The following is a 27,275-nucleotide window of genomic DNA, read 5'->3' as shown; positions in this document are numbered from 1 at the left end:
TTATAAATACTCGGGTGAAGCACTGCCCCTAGAGCACATATCTGTGGTCTTGCAGCCCTAAAGTACCACAAAAGTTCTCAAAGCTGGCGTATGGAAGAGACAAAACACTTCTGGGACCATTACCTCAAGAGACTGTACTCATAGGTCCATATTTTTGGATTGGACTCTATCTCTTACAAGCCGGCTTAGGAACTTCTATTTAATCCTCTACTGACCTTTTGCTCTTTTAAGTAATTGTCTGTCTGAGAGGAAGGGGCTACCTCCTAATGGAGACTTCCGCCCCACCTAAGGAAGACCCCCATTTAAGTGACTCGATAGTTTGTATTTATGTAGGAACAACTACAAATTTTTAAAGCAAATTGAATAAATAACTCTCAGGTTTGTATAGCTAGGAAATATACAAGTGCCTCAACTGCCCCACAAGTCATAGACCAGTAGAGTGCGAAGGGTGTCATATGATGCACTGAAGTTGCCTAGCAACCGTATTATAATGCAATCGAATCCTTTCTTTTAGTCACCTGGTTGCAGGGAACAAGACTAGGAGTAACCCATTTAAATGACTCTGGTTCGGTTAGGTAGGAAAAATACAAATTGTTTTAAAACTTGTATTCTAGGTTTGTGTACATTATAGTTTAGTTTTCCACTTCTAACACAGATTCAAGATGGTAAATGGGAAGGGAAAAAAATCTCAGGAAGGGCTAGTTTAAAAGATTTTCAATTGTAGATTTGCAGGTTTTATATACAGTATATATAACAATTGCAGAGCCACCAAAGGGTTTAAAATTGAATTTCGTGCAAAGTATGTCTGAACTCTAAATTATACAGTACTTTTTATATGATAAATTATACAGTACTTTTTATATGATAAATTATGCTTATTATTATGAAACTAATACAATAAATATGAATTTTCAGGAAATTGATGGTACATGGATCCATACTCCAGCACATAGGAAAGTCGGGATGGATCAGATTTGAGAAACACGAGTTACATTAGAAGAGTTAGGACAGAAAATTGGATTAAATAAATGGAGGTAAACTTTAAGAATGAAAAGCAAATGCAACTTGAAGTCTGTGGGTTTACAGGGGCTTGAGGTTTGAAGGAAAGCAGAGGTTCAAAGCCTGTAGGAGTGCTGAAGCAGTCCAGTGGCTGAGGCTAACTGAATGAGTGCAGCAGCTTGGGGTCCTGACTGAAGAAGTCCAGTGGCTACTAACTGAAAGAGTGCAGCAGCTTGGGGTCCTGACTGAAGAAGTCCAGTGGCTACTAACTGAAAGAGTGCAGCAGCTTGGGGTCCTGACTGAAGAAGTCCAGTGGCTACTAACTGAAAGAGTGCAGCAGCCTACAGTCCAGTTTGAAGCAGTCTAGTGGCTGGGGCTAACTGAATGAATGTGCCGGTTGCAGCTCACGGTCTGTATACTGCAGCAGTGGGGGGCCTGACTGAAGGAGTACAGTAGTTTGGTGGCTGGGACCTGAAAGAGTGTTGCAATTAGTTTAGTTAATTGCTTGTGTCTACATTGGTATAATTGACAAGGGATAAAAATAAAATAGAAATTAGAACATCTGTTATTAACCACACTATATCACAAATCATGGGCTCCAAAAAGAGCAGACTAAAAGACAAATGCTGAACTCAAATGAGAAGTAGGTAATTGAATAATCCAGAAATAAATAATGCTTTTGTTAGCCTCTAACTCGCAAATTTACATGAAATGGACCTCACAGGGTGAAAATCCAGTCCAATTCATTTATTTGCATGGACTTTAAAATATCAGTGATCACTGAGCATCTTTGGCTGTATTTTACAATCCATTTTATATTCTTGGTTAAATATTCTATCCATTTTATATTCTTGGTTAAATATTCTATCCATTTTATATTCTTGGTTAAATATTCTATCCATTTTATATTCTTGGTTAAATATTCTATCCATTTTATATTCTTGGTTAAATATTCTATCCATTTTATATTCTTGGTTAAATATTCTAGTCTAAACATCAAGAATAATGTACCTAGAAAGTACCATTTTATAAAAGTGAAATGCTTATCAGTTTTAAGGAGAAATTGCTTCTACATATCCAAATAATAATTTAGGCACTGTAGAAATGTAAAACTTGCCAAATATATTGAAGCATTTTGGAAGTCTGCTTCAGTGCCAAAAACATCGACAAGGAGTGTTGATTACTAAGATATACCGGTAATTCACATGTAATAAAAGTTCCTTGGACACATAAAAAGCCATTTTGAGATTAAGAGAAAAAAACATCTTATTTTTGACAAGAACTCTTCAACCCTTGACTTCAGAATACTCATGAGAAATCTAACTAATCTCAACTTCTCAAGGGAGTTGAAATCTTGTTACATTGCAATCTAGTAGGCAGAAATAGGAGATGAAAATTTGTCTTGATTCATCTTCTCAAGTTCAAGTATTCAATACTGTATTATTTGGCCTAGTTCTGTGACTTTCCAGAAACCATCAAGGATTTTGGTTCATGAGTAAAATTATGCTATCAATAAATCAACAGCACAGTCATTGATCAAGATCAAGTCATGGTTCAGCTTGCTATTTTCAGTGCAAGTTCAGCCAACTGGAAATTATTTGTGAGAATTTAAGTAAACAGACATACTATACTAATTACCTTCATTTTGAGAAAAAGACTGTACTCTCTCTGTCCTGAGAATTACTCCTGGATTATTAAGAACTTCTACATGGCCTCTGATAACGGGGAAGCAGTGAAGACTGGCATGGCACCGACTCGGTCCCGTATCGCCAGCCCAAGATGGTGACAAGTCTGTATTTTATCAATACATCTCTCCAGACTCAACAAACTACATCTGGAAGAGAACTTCAACTTTAGAACAGGAATAACGACAAAAATCACAAGAGGAATTTCATTTTGACATAAGCCTGGGACCTTGCTGAAGTCGTACAACTGTGACAATCTTTGTTCTCAAAACTTACATCTTGTCAGAGTTGGACACTAATATAGTTTAGAGTAAAATATCTAAATATACAGGACATGGTAAATTACCACGTTACTAACTTATTTTTCTGTATACAACAGAAATTACTGGTTTAAATAACCCTTATCCTGTTCTAATAGAGTACTATTCTTTAGCGAAATGCAATAAATTCTCAACCAAATCCATATCAAATAAACATTTTGAGAATTTTAACATTTAATTTGAAACTATATATATTCTGAGTAACTGTCCCAAAAACTTGACGAATACAGTAGTGGTAAAGTACTTTGGAAGTCCACTTCAATGCCAAAAACATTTATTGGCAAGGTGATTTGATTAACATGGAAATGTTTTCATGCTCCCCCCCATAAAGTTACGTGCACAAAAATAATTCAAGAATTAAAGGTTGCTGTGGCCTGATTGGTAACGTCTCTGCCTGGTGTTTGCCAGATGGGGGTTCGAGTCCAGCTCAAACTCGTTAGTGCCAGTCTGCAACCTTACCATCCTTGTGAGCTAAGGTTGGGGAGTTTGGGGGAGCCTATAGGTTTATCTGCCGAGTCATCAGCAGACACTGCCTGGCCCTAGGTTGGGTGGAGAGGCAGCTTGGGCACTGATCATATAATATATGGTCAGTCTCTGGGGCATTGTCCTGATTGCTAGGGTAATGTCACTGACCATTGCCTCTGCCATTCATGAGCGACCTTTAAACCTTTAAAGAATATAGTACAGTAACAACGAAGTATGTTTTAGTGTATTCAACCTACTAAAAATAAGATTCAAATTAGGCTATGAACAAGCTTCAGTTAAATAAAGCAAAAGAATGTCACATTACTTTAAACACATGAATTTAGTTCACATTCAAGGGTTTTATACATTAATTCAAGTACATTTTACCACCAGGCTAATGAAGCTTCCTAAAAAAACATTAAATACGAATTATGTCAAAGCAAAAGATTGAAGAATGTTTCAAGGTATAGATCTTATAACTTTGGCCTCGAGGTAGCACAATATATCAACTAAACTAAGACTTTAAAAGACATGCCTCTGGTACTAAGATTACATTGCATACCAGAGACAATATTCAAATGCATCTCTTGAAAGGGCCACTACCTTACTTTTATGTCAACTTACAATCTGTGTGTAAGATTGAAATATTGTGGTACAAATGGCTATCTTAAATCATGGCTTATAACAATTCTCAAAGCACCATATCATTTTACAACTAAGATTGAAGTCCTAAAGTACTAAACCATTGCACAAAAAACCATGACTAACCAGCATAAGTTAATCTATGAAACCTGTTGTAAATAACACTGGTGATGTAAACTCATTTTTGGACTCATAAAACAAATAAACTTAATGGCCGCAACATAGGCAATACTAAATTACACTGGTAATTCACACGTAATAAATTCCCTGGACACCATAAAAAGCCATTTCTAGATTAAGAGAAAAACACTAATCTTCGAAAAACGAAGACAAGAAGTTTTCAGCCCTTAACTTCAGAATATACCCATGGGAAATCTAGCTAATCTCAGCTTCTCAAGGGAGTTAATATCTTGTTACATTGCAATATAGTAGGCAGAAATAGAAGAAAATTTCAGTCTTGAAAATTAAAACATTTTCTCAAGTCCAAGTATTCAATATTGTAGCATTTTGCCAAGTTCTGTGACTTTCCAGAAACCATCAAGAATTTTGGTTCAAGAGTAAAATTGTGCCATCAATAAATCAACAGCACAGGCATTTATCAAGATCAAGTTATAGTTCAGCTTCCTATTTTCAGTGAAAGCTGAAGCCAACTGGAAATTATTCAAGAGAATATTTAAAGTAGGCAGACAATTATAAACTACTATACTAATTACCTTCATTTTGAGAAAAAGACTGTACTCTCTCTGTCCTGAGAATTACTCCTGGATTATTAAGAACTTCTACATGGCCTCTGATAACGGGGGAAACAGTGAAGACTGTGGCATGGTACCGACGCAGTCCTGAATCGCCAGCCCCTCGAGGTGGTGACAGTCTGTATTTTATCAATACATCTCTCCAAACTCAACAAACTACATCTGGAAGAGAACTTCAACATTAGAACAGAAATAACAACAAAAATCACAAGAGGAATTTCATTTTGACATTCGTCTGGGACCTTACTGAAGCCATGCAACTGTGACAATCTTGATTCTCAAGACTTACATCTTGTCAAGAGTTGGACACTAATATATTATAAATATCTAAATCTACAGGACATGGTATATCACCATTTTACTAACTTATTTTTCTGTACACAACAGAAACTACTGGATTAAATAACCCACATCCTGTTCTAATGGAGTACTATTCTTTAGCAAAATGCAATAAGTTCTCAACCAAATCCATATCCAATAAACATTTTGAGAATTTTAACTGAGTAACTGTCCCCAAAATTGCCAAATACAGTACGTAGTGGGAATTATTTTGGAATTCCACTTCACTGCCAAAAATATTTATTGGAAAGGTGTTTTGATAAACAAGGAAATGTTATCTTGAAAAAACCAAGACAAGAAGTCTCCAGCCTTTAACTTCAGAATATACCCATGGGAAATCTAGCTAATCTCGGCTTCTCAAGGGAGTTGAAATCTTGTTACATTGCAATGTAGTAGACAGAAATAGGAGATGAAAATTTCAGTCTTGAAAATTAAAACAATTTCTCAAGTCCAAGTATTCAATACTGTATCATTTTGTTAAGTTCTGTGACTCCAGAAACCATCAAGAATTTTGGTTCAAGAGTAAAATTATGCCATCAATAAATCAACAGCACAGGTATTTATCAAGATCAAGTTATAGTTCAGCTTCCTATTTTCAGTGAAAGCTTAGCCAACTGGAAATTATTCAAGAGAATATTTTAAGTAAGCAGACAATTATAAACTACTATACTAATTACCTTCATTTTGAGGAAGACTATTCTCTCTTTGTCCTGAGAATTACTCTTGGATAATTAATGACTTCTACATGGCCTCTGATAACGGGGGGCATGGCACAGACGCAGTCCGGTATGGCCAGCCCTCCAGGTGGTGACACAGTCCGTATTTCATCAATATATCTTCCCAAACTCAACAAACGACATCTGGAAGAGAACTTCAACTTTAGAATAGAAATAATATAGATCACAACCTTTAATTTAATTTTAACAACCTTTAATTTGTAACTAAATATATTCTGAGCAACTGTCCCACCCACAAGACTTCTCTGTACAACATTTACTATCACTATTACTACTATCAAACCAGAAAACCCATCTTTGCCAATACTGGCATTTACAGTCCTGGATGAATATAACACTGGTCCTTGGATTTTGGATTAAGAAAAAATTACCATAGTACTTGATCCGTAAAAAAATACACACACACACACATATATATATATATATATATATATATATATATATATATATATATATATATATATATAAAACATGGAAGTGTTACGGTATTACACTACGAGTGGTCAAATTAATCAACTGGGGAGCAACTTAAACTAAGGAGTAATTAAGTTGAATCACTCCATTAAAAAAAAGAGAGAGAGAGAGAGAAGAAGAAGAAGCTACATACACAAAAGCTTCAAGACCAAATTGTTCCATAGACACAAACCTATTACTTTTATTGAAACTTACTTCATGGATCCAAACTTATTAGTAATTTAAACTTTGTATAAGGTGATTTAGGCATCAAACAGACACTTGAATTGTGAAGTATAACACTTCTTGGGCATAGAAAACCCTCTATTTCACCTGCCCTGACATACCACATCTATAACTTATGTGTGCACCTACTGGCATTTATAATTGGAGGGGGAGGCTGAAGAGAAGAAATGCCCAAGAATAACACTGACTCTTTAGCTCTCCAGTTGTCACATAAATACTGTACAACTAGTGATCACATCATGCATGTATGTGATGCTTGTAACATTATTCACATCTATTGCTTTCTTGGACTATCCCTAATGAATGGTGTTCAGTTCTTCCAATGGCAACTTGAACTATGTGCATTTCCACCCCTGTAAAACTAGTTGAACTCTTTCCACAACTTGAGCAATAGACAAAATTTATTAAGTATAACTTTGTTTGAATCAAATAGAATTAAATTTTCCAAAAATCTACTTTCTACAAAAGAAATTTCATACAAAAGTAACAGTTAGGTCAATGATTGAAGCCAAGAGCTGACAAATCTTGGTTCATTTAGAAACCCTCTGGAGGTAATACAGTGGTCTCACATTGAAGGTCTAACAGCAGGTGACCGGAGCTCTCCTAAAATCCTTTAACAAGGCCTTAGGATCTTTAAACTTCTTAAAATCAATAGAAAAATTTCTACTTCCATAAAATATGAAAAGGGTTTCAGGAGTTGGTAAAGGAAGGTCACTATAATCATGGTAAAAGTTCAGCATTGACTTCTAACAAAGCCTTAAGATCCTATTTACAACCTTCTTTGCAAGTGTTCTCTATTGTCAGGGAAACTGCAAAGCACAAGTGCTCCATTTCCATGACCAGAATGTTCTAGTGTTGGAATAAGGTGGTTTTAAAAGCTGAAAATGCAAAAATATCCTGTGAATTACTAATCATCAGTTTTTATAGTGGAAACGGGGCCACTGAAAAAGAAAATGGAGATTTGGAGAGGCGTGGCAGTTAAAATTCTAAGATTCATGACCAAAATGCATTCAGAAAACTATACTGTACTGCAAATGAACAAGTCTTGTCTAGAGGCAGGATGACAGACTGAGATGCCAAAGGAGGTGGTGGTTTGGACAACTGACGAGTGAAGATGGAGAGCAGGTAGCTGGAAGAGCAATTGATATTCTGTACAGTAAAAGCACAATATGGGGAGACCAAGAGAGATATGAAATCATGGAAAAAAGGATAAACGAAAAATCAGATCAGATGGGAGATTAGGCAGATACAAAACAGAAAAAAGAAAGTTGAATGAAATCACTTCAAGTCTACCACAATGAAAAGAAAAATATGACATGACAAAACTGTTCGTGATAATATTGATCTTCAAATCACATCTTGTCAATTCCACCAGTATCTGTTCTGAAACTACTAGGGGTATTCTGGTTATGATGTTCATTGTCTGATATTGTACCTGACAAGTGAGAAACAGGGCTCCTCCATTGGGAGGATTCACATGCAAGCTACTTCTTTGCGAGTGTTTAACCAGACAATTCAAAATGGCTCAATGAATTTAGTCTGGCCACTGCTATGGTACAAGCAGTATTTAACACTACCAGGTGTGTTATGAATCCTTTTACCAGGATTTCATTCATGGGAACACAGAATAATATGAAAAGGAGACACTAGATGGCATGCTTTCTAAAAAAAAAAAAAAAAAAAATTTCTAAAGCAGTTTTACATATGCAACAGAAATCTCTCGAAATGAGAATACAATTTTAAAATTTACAAATGATTTCTTTTAAATAAGAATGTTTTTTTTTCTAATGCTGAAACTAAAACGATAAAAGTGTACGACTGATATATGAGCGGAAAGCAGTAAGAGTGTAGTTCCAGCATGAATCTGATAAGAGCGCCAGAGTAGTTAAGTAAAAATGTTCAAAAAGTAGAGACAGCAATGATTTTAGCCGAGTACATGATGTCTGCATAAATTCATAAAAGCAAAAACATGGAAACTGGTTAAGGAAAACAACATTTTTCAATAAGAGTTGACCCTGTTACTTGAAGATTCATAGCCGAGTATAGTGGGAAGACCATATTACAAATGACGCATTAATGGAGGAGTGGATGTTTAGATGCAAGGAGAGGAGGAGGAGGAAAATTCGCAAGTTGGAAGGCCAAAGAAATAATTTAAAAAATTGACAAATGATGACCCAGAAAAAACGGGTGTCGATGAAGACAGACTTGTTTTTTCAGACATGATAGGAAGTGAAGAAAATTTGGCAAAAAAACATGTTGGATGGCCAAAGAAATAATTTGAAACATTGACTTAGGATGACCCATAAAAAATGGATGTCAATGAAGACAGGGTGTTGTTTAAATGCAATTTCTTAATCTTAAGCGTTAAAATGACCTTCAACTTCACCTGATTAATTAAGCTATACAAACTACCTTGCCAGAAACATTCGCGATAATGTTGATTTAGGGTAACAAACACAAAGCCTATGACCTATGTTTCAAAAAAAAAAAAAAAAAAAAAAAAAAAAAACACACCAATTATCCACCTGCATTACAGTATAATTTCTTCTCAATCCATTACAGTTCTCCCTCCAAAATGAAATCACTCATTGTCATTAAACGACTAACTTCTGCGAACATCTACTGATAAAATCCATTCAAAACATTTGGTTTAATCCTAACAAACAAAATTCATAACCTTGTCAGCAATGGTAAAAACAAACTGAAGATTCACTGGCCACAGACATTTAAATTTACAAGTAAAAGTCCTGAAACAAGTGGGAAGTCAAAAAACCTAGAAATTTTAATATATTTTAAAATCATGTCTAAATGATTCATAAACCAATTTATATATTTTGAAAATAGGACTTGATGAAGTCTTGTTAAATTACAGTTCCTTAAAGAAACTGAAAGGATGCTAGAAATTAGAAAAAGGTCATCTATACTTCAATACATTTCTAACACAAACAGGTATCTGACTGATAAACATGTTAGATTTTATATACCTATGCCACAGAATTAGCCATCTACAAGTCTTGGTATTTAGAATATAATCTAGACCACACCGTCATCCTCCTCAATTTGTTCAACCAAAGCAAGGAGTAACATTCCGTCAAGCAATGATGTATGGATCACATCTGATTCTTACATAGGAATACCTGTTAACTGACTACAGCATGTTTGCTTGAAGAGTCCTTCCGCTTGGATCAAACTTTGCAAACATCTGCCATGCTGACGATTCCCAAAAATGCACCTGCCATATAGGTGTTTGTGAATAGAGGCTCTTGCCTACGTAGTCCTGAATGGAAGCATTGCCATTCAAAGATATTTTATTGAACTTTGAAAGTAGCAACGCTGAATGCGTTATTAGTAGGTTAAAAAGTAGGAGCATTTCTTAGGGGGATCATACCAGAGACAGATACGTGTGTGTGTGTGTTTGTTCCCACATCCCTACCTGGATATGTCTGTGGCCATAAATTCTATGAAGGCGAGGAGTTCCAGGTATGGGGATCATCATTCAACTACCAGGACAGACGGTTTCGTATTTCTGCTCCAACAACATTAGAGGGTAAGGAGAACATCACTAAACATTATCTTTGACCGATACTTTGAATGCTCCGACCAATGTCCCAGACCAGGAAGGTATCTCAGTACGTGGTAGAAAGGCTTACACATATGCTACCAGTGTTTGACGTACACTGTTGGTCAGGATGAAGGAATCAACCTATCTCCCCTTACTTCCCCCTGGGTGATCGAGGTGCACCTTGGTTTCTCAAGTTCCAAAGAGAGGGAAATACTTTTTATCAGGTTTACCCAGACACAACTGCATGTCAACACACTTCACCATTTTTAACTGCAAAGAAAAAGGAAAATGGCAAAGATTTAAAACATCAAGAATAAGCCAGCACTGCTTCCGTTGAAAGTGAGTGTCTGGTTTGCAGACAGGTGAGCGGGGCTTACCCACTGGCAGTTATAGCTACCCAGCAAGTTTCTTAATGCCCGTTCCAGCTATAGTCGTATTGCAGGACGATGGTTTGTATAGGTGTAGGAACAAATAATTTGTCGACAGTTTACTGTATATCAAAATAATTTCTTCACTGAGTTGTACACTAATTGAATATTATATAGTGTATACAGCCAGATATCCAGCCTTATGTAGCCGACTCTCAAAAACATACCTCGGTACTGGATGCCACTTGGAGTGTTGAGTGGAGACTGGTCACCATCCATGGTTTGATAATCTATAATACAAAAATAACTGTTGATAACAAATATATATAATAATCCCCAAATAATTATTAATTGGATACTGTACTACTATACATATATGGGGATGTGTGTAGGATGGCGGCCACCTGTATGTATGATAGCAGCCGCCTTATTTTCAACTTTATCAGAAACTTGTATAGAATATTAACTGTTCAGAATGTTATAAATACCCAGAGTAAGTGGGAAGAAATTCCCGTTTTCTATGTCCGCGGAGGACCTGGCCACTGATCTACAAAGGCTCCCATATATGCATTTGTTTGTCTGTACAGTACTAATATTCTTCATACAATGGGGAATAATTCAACTCTAAAACTTTTTATAAAAGATATACAATATTTACTCAATTGTTGAAACTTTTCTATATGTCTATAATAGAGGATAGTAATGATATTTCACTTCTAAGCATAAGCTAAAACGAATAACATTGGTACATACTTGGGAAAAGGAATATATAATACTGTACAAGATAGAAATAAATTAATTCTAAATTCCTTCAATGAGACTAAGTCGGGAAAACATTGCAATTACTTTCAAATACCTGTCTCCTATGGAACAGTAACAAACAAAAATGCATGGCATATATATTTATGCCAAACCTTTGAAATAAATTAACATGCCTTCATTTCAGTTAGCACAAAACTTAATAGAGTCAGCACAAAACAGCTCACGATCTGAACCTGTTAAAAAAGCACTCGCACTCTATACCCCCAAAATTTCACATCTAGCCATTTCATGAAAGCCTAACCAAACATATATAAGACTGAAATCCAATGTTCACATCAGATGAAGTATCATTATATATTTTCATGGGCCCAATCTATCTTTACCATCATTCTCAAACATTTAGTATCATAGGATGCATTAAAAGACCTAGATGTAATATAAAATTTCTTATATTCACTTGAAAATAGTGAAACGAATGATAACATTGTATTATATTCACAACTGGGTAACCTAATTTGATACTTAGAAAGTTACTTCCAGCACTGGGGTGATCTATAGCATTCAACAGACTTGGCATTCCAATAAAATATAGTAAATGGATTTATATTATTACAGTTGGGATTCTTAGATTAATATTTAAGTTTTAATTTCCTACTAATCTAATAATGAGTGGAGGCACCAGTACTGAATTAGAGGGCCTAGGCCACTGTTAGGCCTATGGATGTTTACATCAAGTTATGAGATGGACAGGGTTGAATTGTCCATATCTCTTAAGTTAATTTGTAGAATATATGGATCGTACCATACCAACTTCGAAACACTTACAAACAAAAAATAAAAAATAAAAAAACTTGTCTAGCTATCAAATCTGATAAGGAGCTATTGTTGCATGACAAGTTTAACATATATGAAAAAAAAAAATTAGTGGACAATGACTGGTACATCCAAAGGTTTGATGAGTAAAAATATTTGAGAAGTTTGAAAAATGGTGAATACACACACTAACCATTCCTAGCAAATGTAAATACAGAGGTCAAAGGGGATTATTAGCCTGCCACCCCAGTAATGATACTCATATGGATACGGTTAGGTTGGTGTATTAACAGTTAGGACATCTCTATTATCTGCTAAATTGGGGATGAACTAATGTCCACTGACCTAAAAGCCTTCTCAACACTGAATAAGGGTAATGCATCCCAGGTTAGGTTAGGGGAACACAAAATTTTGGGATTTACCGACGAATGTGAACGTTTATACAATAAATTTACTAAATCTCGGTAAAGGTAAATTTGTAAATAAATTTGAATTATATGATAAGCGTGTGTTTAAGGAAGAAAAAAAAATATTTTCGGAGCCTTTGTACATTAGCGGCCAGTTCCTCCCATGTGTATGAGAATGGATACCAGCTAACCTAAACTTCCTACCCACTAACTTAACCTACATGCCAAGTCCTTACTTGCCTAACGGGGGTTAGCAACCCCCTGTGATCCCCCTAATACTGCTGTATTCTCAGTCAGTATTCTTAGTATTCTTATCTGTAATAAAAACGATCTGAACCTGTTAAAAAAGCACTCGCACTCTATACCCCCAAAATTTCACATCTAGCCATTTCATGAAAGCCTAACCTAACATATATGTATAAAACTGAAATCCAAAGGTCACTTTAGAAGAAGTATCGTTATATATTTTCATGGGCCCAATATATCTTTACCATCATTTTCAAACCTTTAGTATCATAAGATGCATTAAAAGACCTAGATGTAATATCAAACTTCTTATATTCACTTGAAAATAGTGAAACGAATGATATATTATATTCACAACTGGGTAACCTAATTTGATACTTAGAAAGTTACTTCCAGCACTGGGGTGATCTATAGCTTTCAACAGACTTGGCATTTCAATAAAATATAGTAAATGGATTTATATTATTAGAGTTAGGATTCTTAGATTAATACCAAAGTTTTAATTTCCTACTAATCTAATGAGTGGAGGCACCAATACTGAAACAGATACTGAATTAGAGGGCCTAGGTCACTGTTAGGCCTATGGATGTTTACATCGTTATGAGATGGACAGGGTTGAATTGTCCATATCTCCTAAGTTAATTTGTAGAATATATGGATCATACCATACCAACTTCGAAACACTTACAAACAAAAAATAAAAAAAATAAAAACTTGTCTAGCTATCAAATCTGATTAGGAGCTATTGTTGCATGACAATTTTAACATCTAATATGAAAAAAAAAATGACTGGTACATTTAAAGGTTTGATGATTAAAATACTTGAGAAGTTTGAAAAATGGTGAATACACACACTAACCATTCCTAGCAAATGTAAATACAGAGGTCAAAGGGGATTATTAGCCTGCCACCCCAGTAATGATACTCATAAGGATAAGGTTAGGTTGGTGTATTAACAGTTAGGACATCTCTATTATCTGCTAAATTGGGGATGAACTAATGCCCACTGACCTAAAAGCCTCCTGAACACTGAATAAGGAGATGTTGTAAGGGTAATGCATCCCAGGTTAGGTGGAACACAAAATTTTGGGATTTACCGATGAATGTGAACGTTTATACAATAAATTTACTAAATTTCGGTAAAGGTAAATTTGTAAATAGACTTGAATCATATGATAAGCATGTGTTTAAAAAAAAAAACAATATTTTCGGAGCCTTTGTACATTAGCGGCCAGTTCCTCCCATGTGTATGAGAATGGATACCAGCTAACCTAAACTTCCTACCCACTAACTTAACCTACATGCCAAGTCCTTACTTGCCTAACAGGGGGTTAACACCCCCTGTGATCCCCCTAATACTGCTGTATTCTTAGTCAGCCATCATCCTACATACAGGTGGCCGCTATTATACATACACCCCATATTTTCTCTCTCATTTTGCTTTGTCTGTAATAAAAATTGGCCAGTCAGAATCTAGATATCGTACATTATAATCACACCATTTGATTAACCCTTGATGAAAACGTTATTTATGCAATTCCGCAGTAGCCGGCTTATTTTCAAATCACGAAGCCTGGTTTGTCTTGGCTTCGGGTTACTGCTTGACCGGGTCTTTAGTTCAGTTATGGCAACCTTTTTGTGCAAGGTGTAAATCTACCCCATACGAAGTTATTAGGCTAATTTTAACAAATAAAGAAATGTTAAAATTTATATGCAATCACAGTGTGAGTCTATCAAAATATTACTGTGGCAATAACACCTAACAAGGACCGAGTGGCCATACCCCAAAACCAGGACCTAGTGTCCTTACCGAACAAGCAGGACTCTATGGGGCATCTCAAACCGTCGATCCAGCTTTTACTCCCGATCTTGCGTATTCTGACTCAGACTAGTAACCCTTTTACCCACAAAGGACGTACTGGTACGTTTCACAAAAGCCATCCCTTTACCCCCATGGACGTACCGGTACGTCCTTGCAAAAAAACGCTATAATTATTTTTTTTTTTTCATATTTTTGATAATTTTTTGAGAAAATTCAGGCATTTTCCAAGAGAATGAGACCAACCTGACCTCTCTATGACAAAAAAAAAATATACTGCAAAATGTGCTTGGAAAAAAATCACCCCCTGGGGGTTAAGGGTTGGAAATTTCCAAATACCCCGGGGGTAAAAGGGTTAAGGTAATTCATAACAGAATTAATGAATGTGCGTACCTCAATATGTACCGCTCACCAGAACATACACAGCTGATGTAATTTTTAATTGCAAGTGAAGCATGCCACAACTGAGCAAGGATCAGTATGCGAATAATTATTGTTAGTTCATTAACCAATATACTCGTAGAGCATGGCTTAGTGTAAACTAAGGATAGGGCAAAATACTTGCCAAAAGCAGCGAACGCACGTAGCGCAATATGTACCGCTTGCCAGAACATACGGAGTTGAAGTAACGTTTAATAGCGAGTGAGACAAGCCACGGCTGAGCAAAGATCACTGTGTGAATAAGTATTTTTAGTTCATTAACCAATACACTCGCAGAGCATAGCTTAGTGTAAACTACGGATACGACAAAATAATCGCCCTTGCGGCGAAGGTGTGTAGCGCAACATGTACAGATTGCTAGAACATACGGATGTGATGTCATGTTCAATAGCGAGCGAAGCGAGCCACGGCTGAGCAACGAACGATCGGTTTACGTTCGACAGAAGTCTGGGCTCAGAATAAAAGTCCCGTGATAGCTTATTTAGAGTTCCTCCTAATAGGCATGATAAACCATTTTGTTCTGTTATTTTTCTTCGTTTTGTTTGTTATTCTCTTCTGCAATTTGATACTTTTCAATACCCGATACATTTGCAGAAGATAACCTTAGAACACAACAAAAGAACAAGAAAACTACTGGAAAACATGCTTTTTCATGAAAAAATGGCTGGGTGGGATTCTAACGAAATATTACTTTACCAATCCTGACCTAACTAGGGCCCATGGAGAGATCCTGGCATAACCCAGAGCCAGAGAATAAGGAAAAATAGTCATACGTCAGCTGTATTTCGCAGGAATGATAAGCGGGTGAAATGTTAAGGAATTCACTAGATTTGTAAAAGCTTGTCCCAACAACCTACATATTAGGCCCATGAATGTCGCAAATGTGAGAGAATAGCCAACACGAAACTTTTTGGAATCCTAGAGGGACACCGCTTGTAACTAAAGTTAGGTCGAGTTCTGCAACACATCAGAAACAGCGTTTGTGACAAAGATAAGAAGAAATTCCCGTTTTTATGCTGCCATGAGAGGACCTGGCCGCTCATCTACACAGGTTCTACCCTAGTTCAGTGAAGGACATTTAATACGTTATCAAATAACTGAAATTTCACTTACCCCAACGTTCTACATACTAGGTACACTGTGTAAGAACACTTTGGAATCCCCCTTCCTGAAGGACACAGGTGTGACTGGCCGCTAATATACAAAGGATCCCTCAAAAGTGTTAAATAATCATGTTTTGTCCTGTTTTCTCAGAGCCTTTGTATATCAGCGGCCAGTTCCTCATGCGTTGATTAAAAATGGATATCAGCAAAACTAAACTTACCCCCCTAACCTAACCTGCAAGCCATGTCCTTACACTGTCGTATTCTAAGTTAGACATAATAATACATACAGGTGGCCGCTTTCATACAAACACCCCCTTTTGAGATTTGAAAAAAGCCATAGAACCTAACAACCACTCTTGTACCTAGGCTATACCCCAAGCTGAGAAAAAGTCAAACTAAAACGAAAATATAAATCTTTCTCCTACACAGTAATAGCGATGGGCAGCACTCTAAATTATATCTTAAACCACTGTAATAATAATGTTATCCAGGCCTACCTTATTATTCTTCGTCGCTAGAGCCGACATCCTGGGGCTCCAGCAGAGTCAACATAGAAGTGACTCTGGGCTCTAGCACCTTCAACCTCTTCCGGGGAGGAGGACGACTGGTGGTACGTCGGACGCCAATTGCGGAAGAAAGTCTCTTTGAGGGCGAACTTGTGGTGGTACGTCGGACGCCACTTGCGGAAGAACGTCTTTTTGGGGGCTGAACGTTACTTGAGGGCGATCTTGTGGTGGTACGTCGGACGCCACTTGCGGAAGAACGTCTCTTTGAGGGCGATCTTGTGGTGGTACGTCGGACGTCACTTGAGGAAGAACGCCTTTTAGAGGGCTGAACGTTACTTGAGGGCGAACTTGTGGTGGTACGTCGGACGCCATTTGCGGAAGAACGTCTTTTAGAGGGCTGAACGTTACTAGACGGAGGACTTGTGAAGGGCCGAACGTCACTGGAGGGCCGAACGTCACAGGAGGGAGGACTTGTGGAGGACCGAACGTCACAGGAGGGAGGACTTGTGGAGGGCCGAACGTCACAGGAGGGAGGACTTGTGGAGGGCCGAACGTCACTGGAGGGCCGAACGTCACAGGAGGGAGGACTTGTGGAGGACCGAACGTCACAGGAGGGAGGACTTGTGGAGGGCCGAACGTCACAGGAGGGAGGACTTGTGGAGGGCCGAACGTCACTGGAGGGCCGAACGTCACAGGAGGGAGGACTTGTGGAGGACCGAACGTCACAGGAGGGAGGACTTGTGGAGGGCCGAACGTCACAGGAGGGAGGACTTGTGGAGGGCCGAACGTCACTGGAGGGCCGAACGTCACAGGAGGGAGGACTTGTGGAGGACCGAACGTCACAGGAGGGAGGACTTGTGGAGGGCCGAACGTCACAGGAGGGAGGACTTGTGGAGGGCCGAACGTCACTGGAGGGAGGACTTGTGGAGGACCGAACGTTACTAACGGGAGAAAAAACTGTGGAAGGAGGTTCAGGAACCGGCAAGAAGAGAGGACTGGCTTTGAGAGGGTAGACACGTTTAATAAGTTGTAGAAATGCCCTGAACGGACACACGGCCTTCTGTAAATATCGCTTCCTGACGCAGTACTCCGCGAAATAGCTTTCGTACAACTGTTCCTGGGTACCGTGTTTCGGTAGCAGGTCCATTTTAATAACCCGCCATTGCGATTTTATAGTGTTCGTATGTACGTTCGAGTCATCTGGATCAAGAAAGTTAACATCGTGCTTCACCGTAAACGTCTGGAAATCATGATCGTCGGCGAAGGTCTTCCAACATGCGGAAATGATGGTGGTCCCGGGAAGAACGTGCTCTTGGAGCACCGAGATGAACGTTTGGGCGTCGTGTTCCTGAACGACCTGGAACTTCTTGAAGAACGTCTCGTGCGTTTCCCGGTCAATGCCCCCCAAAACCCAGGTTCCTTTGGGACGTTTCCCGACGTTATGGGTCTTCTTGCCGAATTTACTCCCACCCACTTCCACAGTGTGTCCTGGTCCGCCGATTTTCTTGTTGTCTAATATCAAGATCTGTTCGCAAATTCCTCGACAAAAGTTATACCAGGCGACGAGAGTATGAGACGCGAGCTTCTCCCTCTTGACAGCGACATGGCCTTGAGCCCAACGTTCTACCCAGCAAGATATAAGTAGAATGATATCACGTTCTTCGAGGTGTGAACGACCGAAGAAGGAGCCCTCCCGAATCGAGAATTTTTTACGACAATTGCGGTTTCTGCATCTCCAATTATACATGTCCTGGCCATTATGCACGTTGCACCCATCACGCGTAAGGGAAACTTCACCAACGTTACACACTTTACAGGGACCCCTAAAATCCCCTAAGAGTCCTTCACGAAATAAAAAATGAAAAAATTCCGGGGTAACTCTTGTAAAGTCCCGCAAGTCTAAAAATCTTATTGTGCTTAAAGCATCAAGCTGATCTATATGAGTAATAAATTCGACCACATCGCTCAAAGAAAAACTATAAGGCACACGTGTGTCCATCACGGCGTCTATCGTTGAAAAGGCCGACCTTGAGAGACTCGAGTCAGCCAGTCAGGTCAAACCCTCAATCTTTGGGTTGCGGCTGGTGGGGGTTAAAATTTTTGAAATCACGCGGCCAACAAAAGCAGGCCTACAAGCGCACATTTAAAGAAAACTTAGTTCGGGTCGGCTGATTGACACTGGCTTGATCCAGCTAAACATCTTAACTAGCTGTTGCCTAACATAACCTTTGGTTGTACATATAAACAATTAGTATTCGGCATGATTCCAGGGCGTGTCCCAACGAACCACAATCTTAATAAAGGGGTAAGAATGTAGATCGTTGGGATTAGCGAAAACATACGTCCGAACATCACTGAATTTTCAATTTTAAGCCACCAGCCAGGGTTGCCAGGGTTTCTAAATGAGAAAAGGCTAACTTCATAATCAAACGCAACTTTAAAAGGCCAACCCATTAGCAGAAAAAAGGCCAAAAATATAGTATTTAAGGCCCACCTTTTTTCATATTACTAAAGGCCCACCCAAATCAAAAAGGCCAAATTTTATGTTTTTTTTTGGCCTGAAAAAAGGCCAACCTGGCAACCCTGCACACCAGCTGATAGGCGAACTGAGCGCCGCCCAACGGGTGTTTTTTCAGTCAGGCAGGAAGCATTGCTTGGGGGAAATTTTACGATCGGGTGAATTGGCCGTGGCTTCAGCAACCCCCCAATGCATTATAACGACACTTTCCCTTCTTAAAATTTCATGATAATTATCATAACAGTATTAAATGCAATTTTATAGGAAATGTTCTAACCAACTACAAACTTAACGGAGAAGTAAGAATGTATATGGATGGGACAGCATTGATAGTAAAAACGAACGCGTCATAACCTCGGATGTAAAACGAGGAACAGTATTTGGACCAAAGTTATGTTCAATGTCACGAACAAAGTTAATTCAATAAGTGAGGGAAGACGATAACCCTGATTAGAAACATCACAATAAAAGCTTTAATTTGTGTAAATGCTATAATTTTAAAAAGATTATAAAGGTGAATGTTGTGGTTAGAAATGGAAGGATAGAAACAGTTAAGGAATAAAACAAATACTTATGAGAACGGTACACAGAAAAAGGAAAAATAGAATACATGGTACAAGAAGTTAGGAAGTGTGGAGACAGTAACAGAGTAGGAGATTTGCATTGTTAGTAAGAATAAAGATCTACGAGACAGTAGTATTCCAGGTTCCTCGTTGCTCTCACCACAACACTGTGATTGTGGGCACACTACTAGATGAAGCGTAGTAAGCGCAAAGCTCTGCAATCTGCAGAATATTCATTATCATTAGATATCACGAGTAGTGGTTTGAATTTCGTATCGGTATTTTCAAATTTCTTCTCATTCAGAAAACTCATTATCATGAGCAGTAGTCGTAATAGCAGTAGTTTTCATTTCGTATATTTTTCAAATTTCTTCCTTCAATATAGATCTATAATAGTGTGTTGGCTCGTGCTCTAAAATAATAATAAAAAAGTTTGGCTGAATCCTGACCGTTTCCATATATGTTTACTTCTTCCTTTATTTGTGGTTTCCATCTGTAGTATAGTTGCAACGTGTTTTTTTTTCTTTTATAGTTCCTCTTCCCATATTTGTTTTTAAATTTAAACCACAGATGGCGCTAATAGAACTTTAATAGTAGATGGAGTTTATTTTGAACGGCTCGCTGAGGCTTCATCGTTTATTATTATTATTATTATTATTATTATTATTATTATTATTATTATTATTATTATTATTATCATTATCATTATTATTATCATGACTTTTTAAGCTACACACATAGTTGGAAAAGCAGGAAGCTATAAGCCCAAGGACTCCAACAGGAAAAATAGCCCAATGAGGAAACAAAGAAAAATGAATTATTTTAAGAACAGTAACATTAAAATAAAAATTTTCTATGTTAACTATAAAAACTAACAAAAAAGAGAGAAATAAGATAGAATATTGTGCCCGATTGTACCCTCAAGCAAGAGAAATGTAACCCAAGACATTGGAAGGCCATGAGGCTTTGGCACTACCCAAGACTAGAGAACAGTGGTTTGATTTTTGAGTGTCCTTTTATTTTAATGGCTTTAGTAAGTCTTTCCAATTTTAGTGTATTATTTACATGGGATTATAAAGAATAAAATATTATGGCTATAAATCACCTGAATTTATAACAGTAACTATATGCTATGCACAATTGCATCCTTCTCTTACCTTAGAGTCATTAAACACGCCAAAATGAGACAAATTCTGAAAAATAGCCCAGTGAGGAAAGGAAATAAGGAAATAAACTTTATAAGAAGTAATGAACAATTAAAGTAAAATATTTAAAAAATAATTAACAGAATTAAACCAGATATATCATATATAAACTATAAAAAGACTTATGTCAGCCTGTTCAACATAAAAACATTTATTGTTTTGATGAGGGCTGAGTTGGCTTGAAAGTGGTGCTCTGTACTAATATATTGGTGTAATGTGTCACTTTTTAAATATAATTTAAATGTAAATTTTCATATCAATAAAATACCATCTGATTCCGTCAGTTCTTATTTTTCAAAGATGTCCTATCTGTCTCAGATGTGACAAAGTTATTTTTTTTTGTCTCGTATATTAAAATTTATTACTGGTTTCAGATTAGCCTAAGTTTCGTGTCTCAATTATATTTAAGTTTCCTACTTGTCTCCGATGTAACAATGTTTCCTGTGTCTGTACTGTATCTCCAAAGATTTTAAAAAATACATATTTCATTTTTAATAAATCTTATTTGTAAATTGAAGATCCTACTTGGAACAAATCTTCATTATTATGTTCATTTTTAATAGAAAATTAATGTTATATTTAATAACTGCCGCGTTTGCTACGAGTCAGGGAGCTACAGTCAGAGCTTTCAAGTTAATGAGTTCGAGTCAAGACGTTCGAACCAGACACATTCGAACCATACAATTTGAACCAGGATATTCTAGGTTGGGACGCTCGAGTTAGGATCTTCGAATCTGTGTGCTCGAGTTAGAAACATCGAGTTAAAGAGCTCAAGTCGAAAAGTTCAAGTCATTGTGCTCGATTCTAGACATGGAAATCAGTAGGCTTGAGTCGGAACATTCGAACTAAGGAGCTCGAGTCAAGTAACTCGTGTCATTCGAGTCAGTGTTATTGAATCAGACAATTCGAGACAGGGAGCCTATTTCTTAACATTTGAATCAGCGAACTCTATTCAAGACATTACATGCATATATAAAAATTTTCTCCCGCACGTTCCACAATCTTTTGCAGCCTAACAAGACACGTACTGTCCTTTCTGATTCCATGACCTCCCCTTTTGTAACACCAGGTTATCATGTCTTGAAATCTATCAATTCTTAAGATAGATTTTGTAAATTGTTTAAATCTAAGTAAGATTTATTTAAAGAAGCAATTCTGTAATTCTTTGTACGAAAGTCTACTTCATTTGTTTCATCCCAATGTCATCATCATTTCCTGGCCTATTGACGCAAAGGGCCTCGGTTAGATTTCGTCAGTCGTCTCTATCTTGAGCTTTTAATTCAGTACTTCTCCATTCATCATCTCCCACTTCGCGTTTCACAGTCCTCATCCATGTAGACCTGGGTCTTCCAATTCTTCTATTCCAATATAATTCTGTCTATTTGATCTTTTCAACCATCTTTAAAAGTCAAATTGTTTTTTGGCTTCATTTTATAAAATGTGATTTAACCACTGGATCGAAATTGCATTATTTCCCAAAATGTCGTTCAGGTTTTGATGATTTTGTTGATAAATAACAAAATTAAAATAAATCATTCAATTTGTACCTTGAAGAACTACTCACAATTGCTCTGAAACCAGAGGGAAAATATATCATGTTTGCCGTAGCTGCCTTAATCATGTGATTAACAAAGTATTTCCATACCCATCTGAGTTTATATGTACCACAGACAAGTCCTTTGTCATGTCTAGTGTTTGGCCATTTTCATCACCACGCTGGCCATTGCGGATTGGTGATGGTGGGACACTTTAGTCTGATCGCTTATATATATATATATATATATATATATATATATATATATATATATATATAAATGAATATATATATATATATATATATATATACTTTATATATATATATATATATAATATAATATATATATATATATATATATATATATATATATATATATATATATATATACATACACTAGGTCGAGTGTTTCTATTCTATAGCCGTGAATTTTTCTCATGATATTCAAAGGTAATTATCAAGAAAAGCATAGTAAAATTACATCCTTTTTAAGGCTCAAGTGTGCATTGCCATCACCTTTGTTTGATTATCAAAAAATAAAAGCCAACAATGATGTAATAATTTTGATGAGATCATCTGCTGTTTCTTTTCCTACTATAGAGACAGGATGTATCCTACCCCCAACGAAGGGCATTTAGGGGAAATTCGTTTATAACTGAATCATGAAATTGCGTGAAAAGCACACACACACACAAACACACACACACAAACACACACACACAAACACACACACACACACACATATATATATATATATATATATATATATATATATATATATATATATATATATATATATATATTTAGCCGTCATTTTGACGGGTCGCGTACACTAGCATTAAAATATCCTTCAGTATACCATTTTCATTGCAAATTCCCATTAGACACAAAGGTGACGCGTAAAATGAAAGTAATTATTATTATTATTATTATTATTATTATTATTATTATTATTATTACTAGCCAAGCTGCAACCCCAGTTGGAAAAGCAAGATGCTATAAGCCCAAGGGCTCCAATAGGGAAAAATAGCCCAGTGAGGAAAGGAAATAAGGAAATGAATAAATGATGAGAACAAGTTAACAATAAATCATTCTAAAACCGTAACAACGTCAAAACAAATATGTCCTATATTTACTAGAGGGAAAATAGTATCGAGACGACTATGAGCTCAATAAGACCAGGAATGAAGAAAATAGAGAAGAAATATTATGGGAATATTAAGAAAACAAAATGTAAGAAAACTGTTTTTAAAATACCGCAACTTGGAAAGAACGGAACGTTAGTTAACAGGTTCAGGGGGTGAGGCATAGCCTTTGCAACGGCACCTCCAAAGTTTATCTTCTTTTCCTCCACATCAAGTTTAATACTTCTTTTTTCTTTTCTATGTTTGTTTCACTAAATAAAAATAATCGTACTATTTTCTTTAGGTCTTCCTCGTATGGTTAATGTAGCTCAATTATTTCATTCCTTTCTTTTCTATATTCCTGGCAAAACAACTAAAAAAATTATCAAATCTTTCTTCTCATTTTCAAAAAAAAAAAAAAATTACTGTTTACATTCCCCTCATTGCGTCTATTTACAATGTTTAGTTTTAACGTATTAGTTATGGCTCTAAATAATATCACTGAAGCAAATGTATTGTCATAAAATAACTCTACTTTAATTGCTTTCTACATCTTCCGCTAATTGTTACTGGTGCGATCTGGAGACAGCCACCTGTTAACTAGTAGCTCCCTCTACCTGCTTTTTATCCCACGAAAGAGAGAGAGAGAGGAGAGAGAGAGAGAGAGAGAGAGAGAGAGAGAGAGAGAGAGAGAGAGAGAGAGAGAGAGTTATTATTATTATTATTAATTGCTAAGCTATAACCCTTGTTGGAAAAGCAGAATGCTATAAGCTCAGGGGCTTCAACAGGGAAAATAGCCCAGTGAGGAAAGGAAACAAGGAAAAATGAATATTTTAAGAATATTGAAATAAATATCTCCTTTATAAACTATAAAAACTTTAACGAAACATGAGGAAGAGATATTAGATAGAAGAGTGTGCCCGAGCGTACCCTCAAGCAAGAGAACTTATAGCCCAAGATAGAGGAAGACCATGGTACAGAGGCTATGGCACTACTCAAGACTAGAGAACAATGGTTTGATTTTGGAGTTACAATGATTTTGGATGTCTCAGTGACTTTTAAGTCCATCCGCGGAGACTCCATTTGCTCTTTGATAGAGCGATTTAGTTTAAGCATTTAGAGAGTTCTTATGATCTTGTCTAACTTATTCTTGAACTCGTTTACCGTGTTACTGTTTACTACATCCGCTGGAAGTGTATTCCAAGTATTTGCTATTTTGTAAAAGAGAGAGAGAGAGAGAGAGAGAGAGAGAGAGAGAGAGAGAGAGAGAGAGAGAGAGAGAGAGAGAAGATATCCGGAAACAACTGAAATGCGAGTTGTGAGTTCTAAAAATATTCAGTTTGACTTCTCTTTGCACCTATAGTCCATTTCTTTTAGCGAGTCATATTTGCACCGACTCGCAGCGTTGCCCTTTTAGCTCGGAAAAGTTTCCTGACCGCTGATTGGTTGGACAAGATAATTCTAACCAATCAGCGATCAGGGAACTTTTCCGAGCTAAGAGGGCACCGCTGCGAGTCGGTGCAAATCTGCCTCGCTAAAAGAAATGGACTATAACATCACTGACATCATTTACATAGTTCTAATGATAGAAGGACAAACGACTACTCCGTTTTTGTTTCCTTGTTTAATTGTACAAAATTCGGCTTTACGGTGTGGAGTAGTAAGGCTCAAATTCAAATTTACCGATTTCTGAAGTCTTTTTCACAACACAGTATTAGGATCGAGTAAAATAAGGGGACTGATTTAGCTATTTTTCAAGTGTTGTCTCCAAGAAAAAAATGACCAATAAGATAAATTGAAATCATATCTTATATTACTCTTGTGTGAAGAAGAGGTATAAAATACATTGAATTAAAAACTCTCTCTCTCTCTCTCTCTCTCTCTCTCTCTCTCTCTCTCTCTCTCTCTCTCTCTCCTGGGTTAGGTGATTTAATAAAATGTGTAGATCAAATAACCATGACTGTCTCAAGAAAACAGATCTGAATTCTCTTTTTCATAATCTCATTAACTTTCTAAATAACCAAAATCCCTATTTTCCACACAAAAGCAAATTACTCTCTCTCTCTCTCTCTCTCTCTCTCTCTCTCTCTCTCTCTCTCTCTCTCTCTCTCTCTCTCTCTCTCCTATTATCCGGTGTAAGAAGCCTACACGAATCTTAAAAAATACCGCTTGAAAGCCCATGAAGCATATATCCGGTTTGAACCGGTCCCGAGTTTTTACGTTTGTCTCAATATTTCGTCTTATCAAACCCTGTTCCTGGAAATTCGTTTATAGGTAGGGCCGGTGATTCAACAGCTTGCCCTATCGGAAGTGCCCATAAGTGGCCTGGCATCATGCTCATAATGCATTATTACTAAGGAGCATGGAATGTCCTTTTTGTTTGTTTATGCTCCACAGTTTCGAGTCATATCTAAACGGTTTCATAACTGCGCGCTCTCTTTTATTATTATTATTATTATTATTATTACTTGCTAAGCTACAACCCTAGTTGGTAAAGCAGGATGCTTTAAGCCCAGGGGCCCCAACAAGGAAAAAGAGCCCAGTGAGGAAAGGAAACAAGGAAGATGAAAATATCTTAAGAAGAGTAACAACATTTGAAAATATTTCCTATATGAACTATGAAAACTTTAACAAAACAAGTAGATAAATATAAAACAATTGTGTTCCCGATTGTACCCTCAAGCAAGAGAACTCTACCTCAAGACAGTGGAAAACCATGGTACAGAGGCTATGGCACTACCTAAGCAAACTCTAAGTTTTCCGAGTTTCTTTTCATTAGAAGTATTTCAGTATATAACTATACTCGTTTTAATTTGAGCAATATTTTCAAATAGTCAACAGAATTATAGGCCTATTCGTTTTAATTTAAACTATATTTTCAAATAGTCTAAAGAATTATAAGCCTATTCGTTTTAATTTGAGCTATATTTTCAAACTCTACAGAATTATAGGCCTACTCGTTTTAATTTAAGCTATATTTTCAAATAGTCTACATAATTATAAGCCTATTCGTTTTAATTTAAACTATATTTTCAAATAGTCTAAGGAATTATAAGCCTACTTGTTTTAATTTGCGCTGTTTTCAAATAGTGTAGGCATTTGTAATTTTTTTTTCTAATCTATAACATTTCCCTTTTCCAAACAAATATTTTCTAATGATTTCCAATTAAAAACAACTCATCCAGCTCTTCTACACATACAGTCATCATTCGAGGAATGAAATCACATTGCATATGCGCGCACATAAACAAAACACTTTCGTTTCTAGTCAAGTCAGGTGCCAAACATCACTGGATGCAAGAACGCACAACTTGCTTGTCAACTATGCGTCATATCCACACCCAGGGATATAAAGAACTCGACTGACTCACTGGACCGTGCCAGTCGAAGGACTCTCTCATTCCTGCGAGGACATTCCTTAAAATTAGTGTAGGATAAAGTTATAAGAGCTAAATCCTTTGTATTAGTTTGACCAGGAGCTGTGGCGTGGACACCCGCTCTAGTGAGGAGTTCGGACATTTGTGTATATTGTGAAGTGAATATTTTGACGTATATTTTGTGTTGCAAAGGATTTCTACAGTCGCCATGAAAGCTGTGATTATTTTTGCGTGCCTGTGTGTTCTCGTTAAGAGGTAAGGACTTAGGAATTTGCTAGAATTTGCT

At 36.8% G+C, this 27,275-nt stretch overlaps 2 protein-coding genes across 2 annotated transcripts in view; one reads left to right on the top strand and one right to left on the bottom strand.

The window, feature by feature from the left end:
- Positions 1 to 672: 672 nt before the first annotated feature.
- The window catches only part of LOC137617391 (venom protein 302-like), a 39,973-nt gene continuing 13,370 nt past the window's right edge, over positions 673 to 27,275 (bottom strand). The window contains exons 3-7 of the mRNA XM_068347412.1: positions 10,796 to 10,858; positions 5,880 to 6,062; positions 4,825 to 5,025; positions 2,638 to 2,833; positions 673 to 1,470 (exon numbers count right to left, since the gene is read on the bottom strand). Of these exons, the coding sequence (XP_068203513.1) occupies positions 6,030 to 6,062; positions 10,796 to 10,858 (96 nt within the window). The 3' untranslated portion in view covers positions 673 to 1,470; positions 2,638 to 2,833; positions 4,825 to 5,025; positions 5,880 to 6,029. The remainder of the gene's footprint in view (positions 1,471 to 2,637; positions 2,834 to 4,824; positions 5,026 to 5,879; positions 6,063 to 10,795; positions 10,859 to 27,275) is intronic.
- LOC137617390 (venom protein 302-like) overlaps positions 26,914 to 27,275 on the top strand; it is a 5,124-nt gene continuing 4,762 nt past the window's right edge. The window contains exon 1 of the mRNA XM_068347409.1: positions 26,914 to 27,244. Coding sequence (XP_068203510.1) covers positions 27,198 to 27,244 — 47 coding nt within the window. The 5' untranslated portion in view covers positions 26,914 to 27,197. The remainder of the gene's footprint in view (positions 27,245 to 27,275) is intronic.

This window comes from Palaemon carinicauda, chromosome 23, assembly GCF_036898095.1.
Source record: "Palaemon carinicauda isolate YSFRI2023 chromosome 23, ASM3689809v2, whole genome shotgun sequence".
NCBI classification, from domain to species: Eukaryota; Metazoa; Arthropoda; class Malacostraca; order Decapoda; family Palaemonidae; genus Palaemon; species Palaemon carinicauda.
This window is presented reverse-complemented; position numbering and strand designations above follow the sequence as displayed.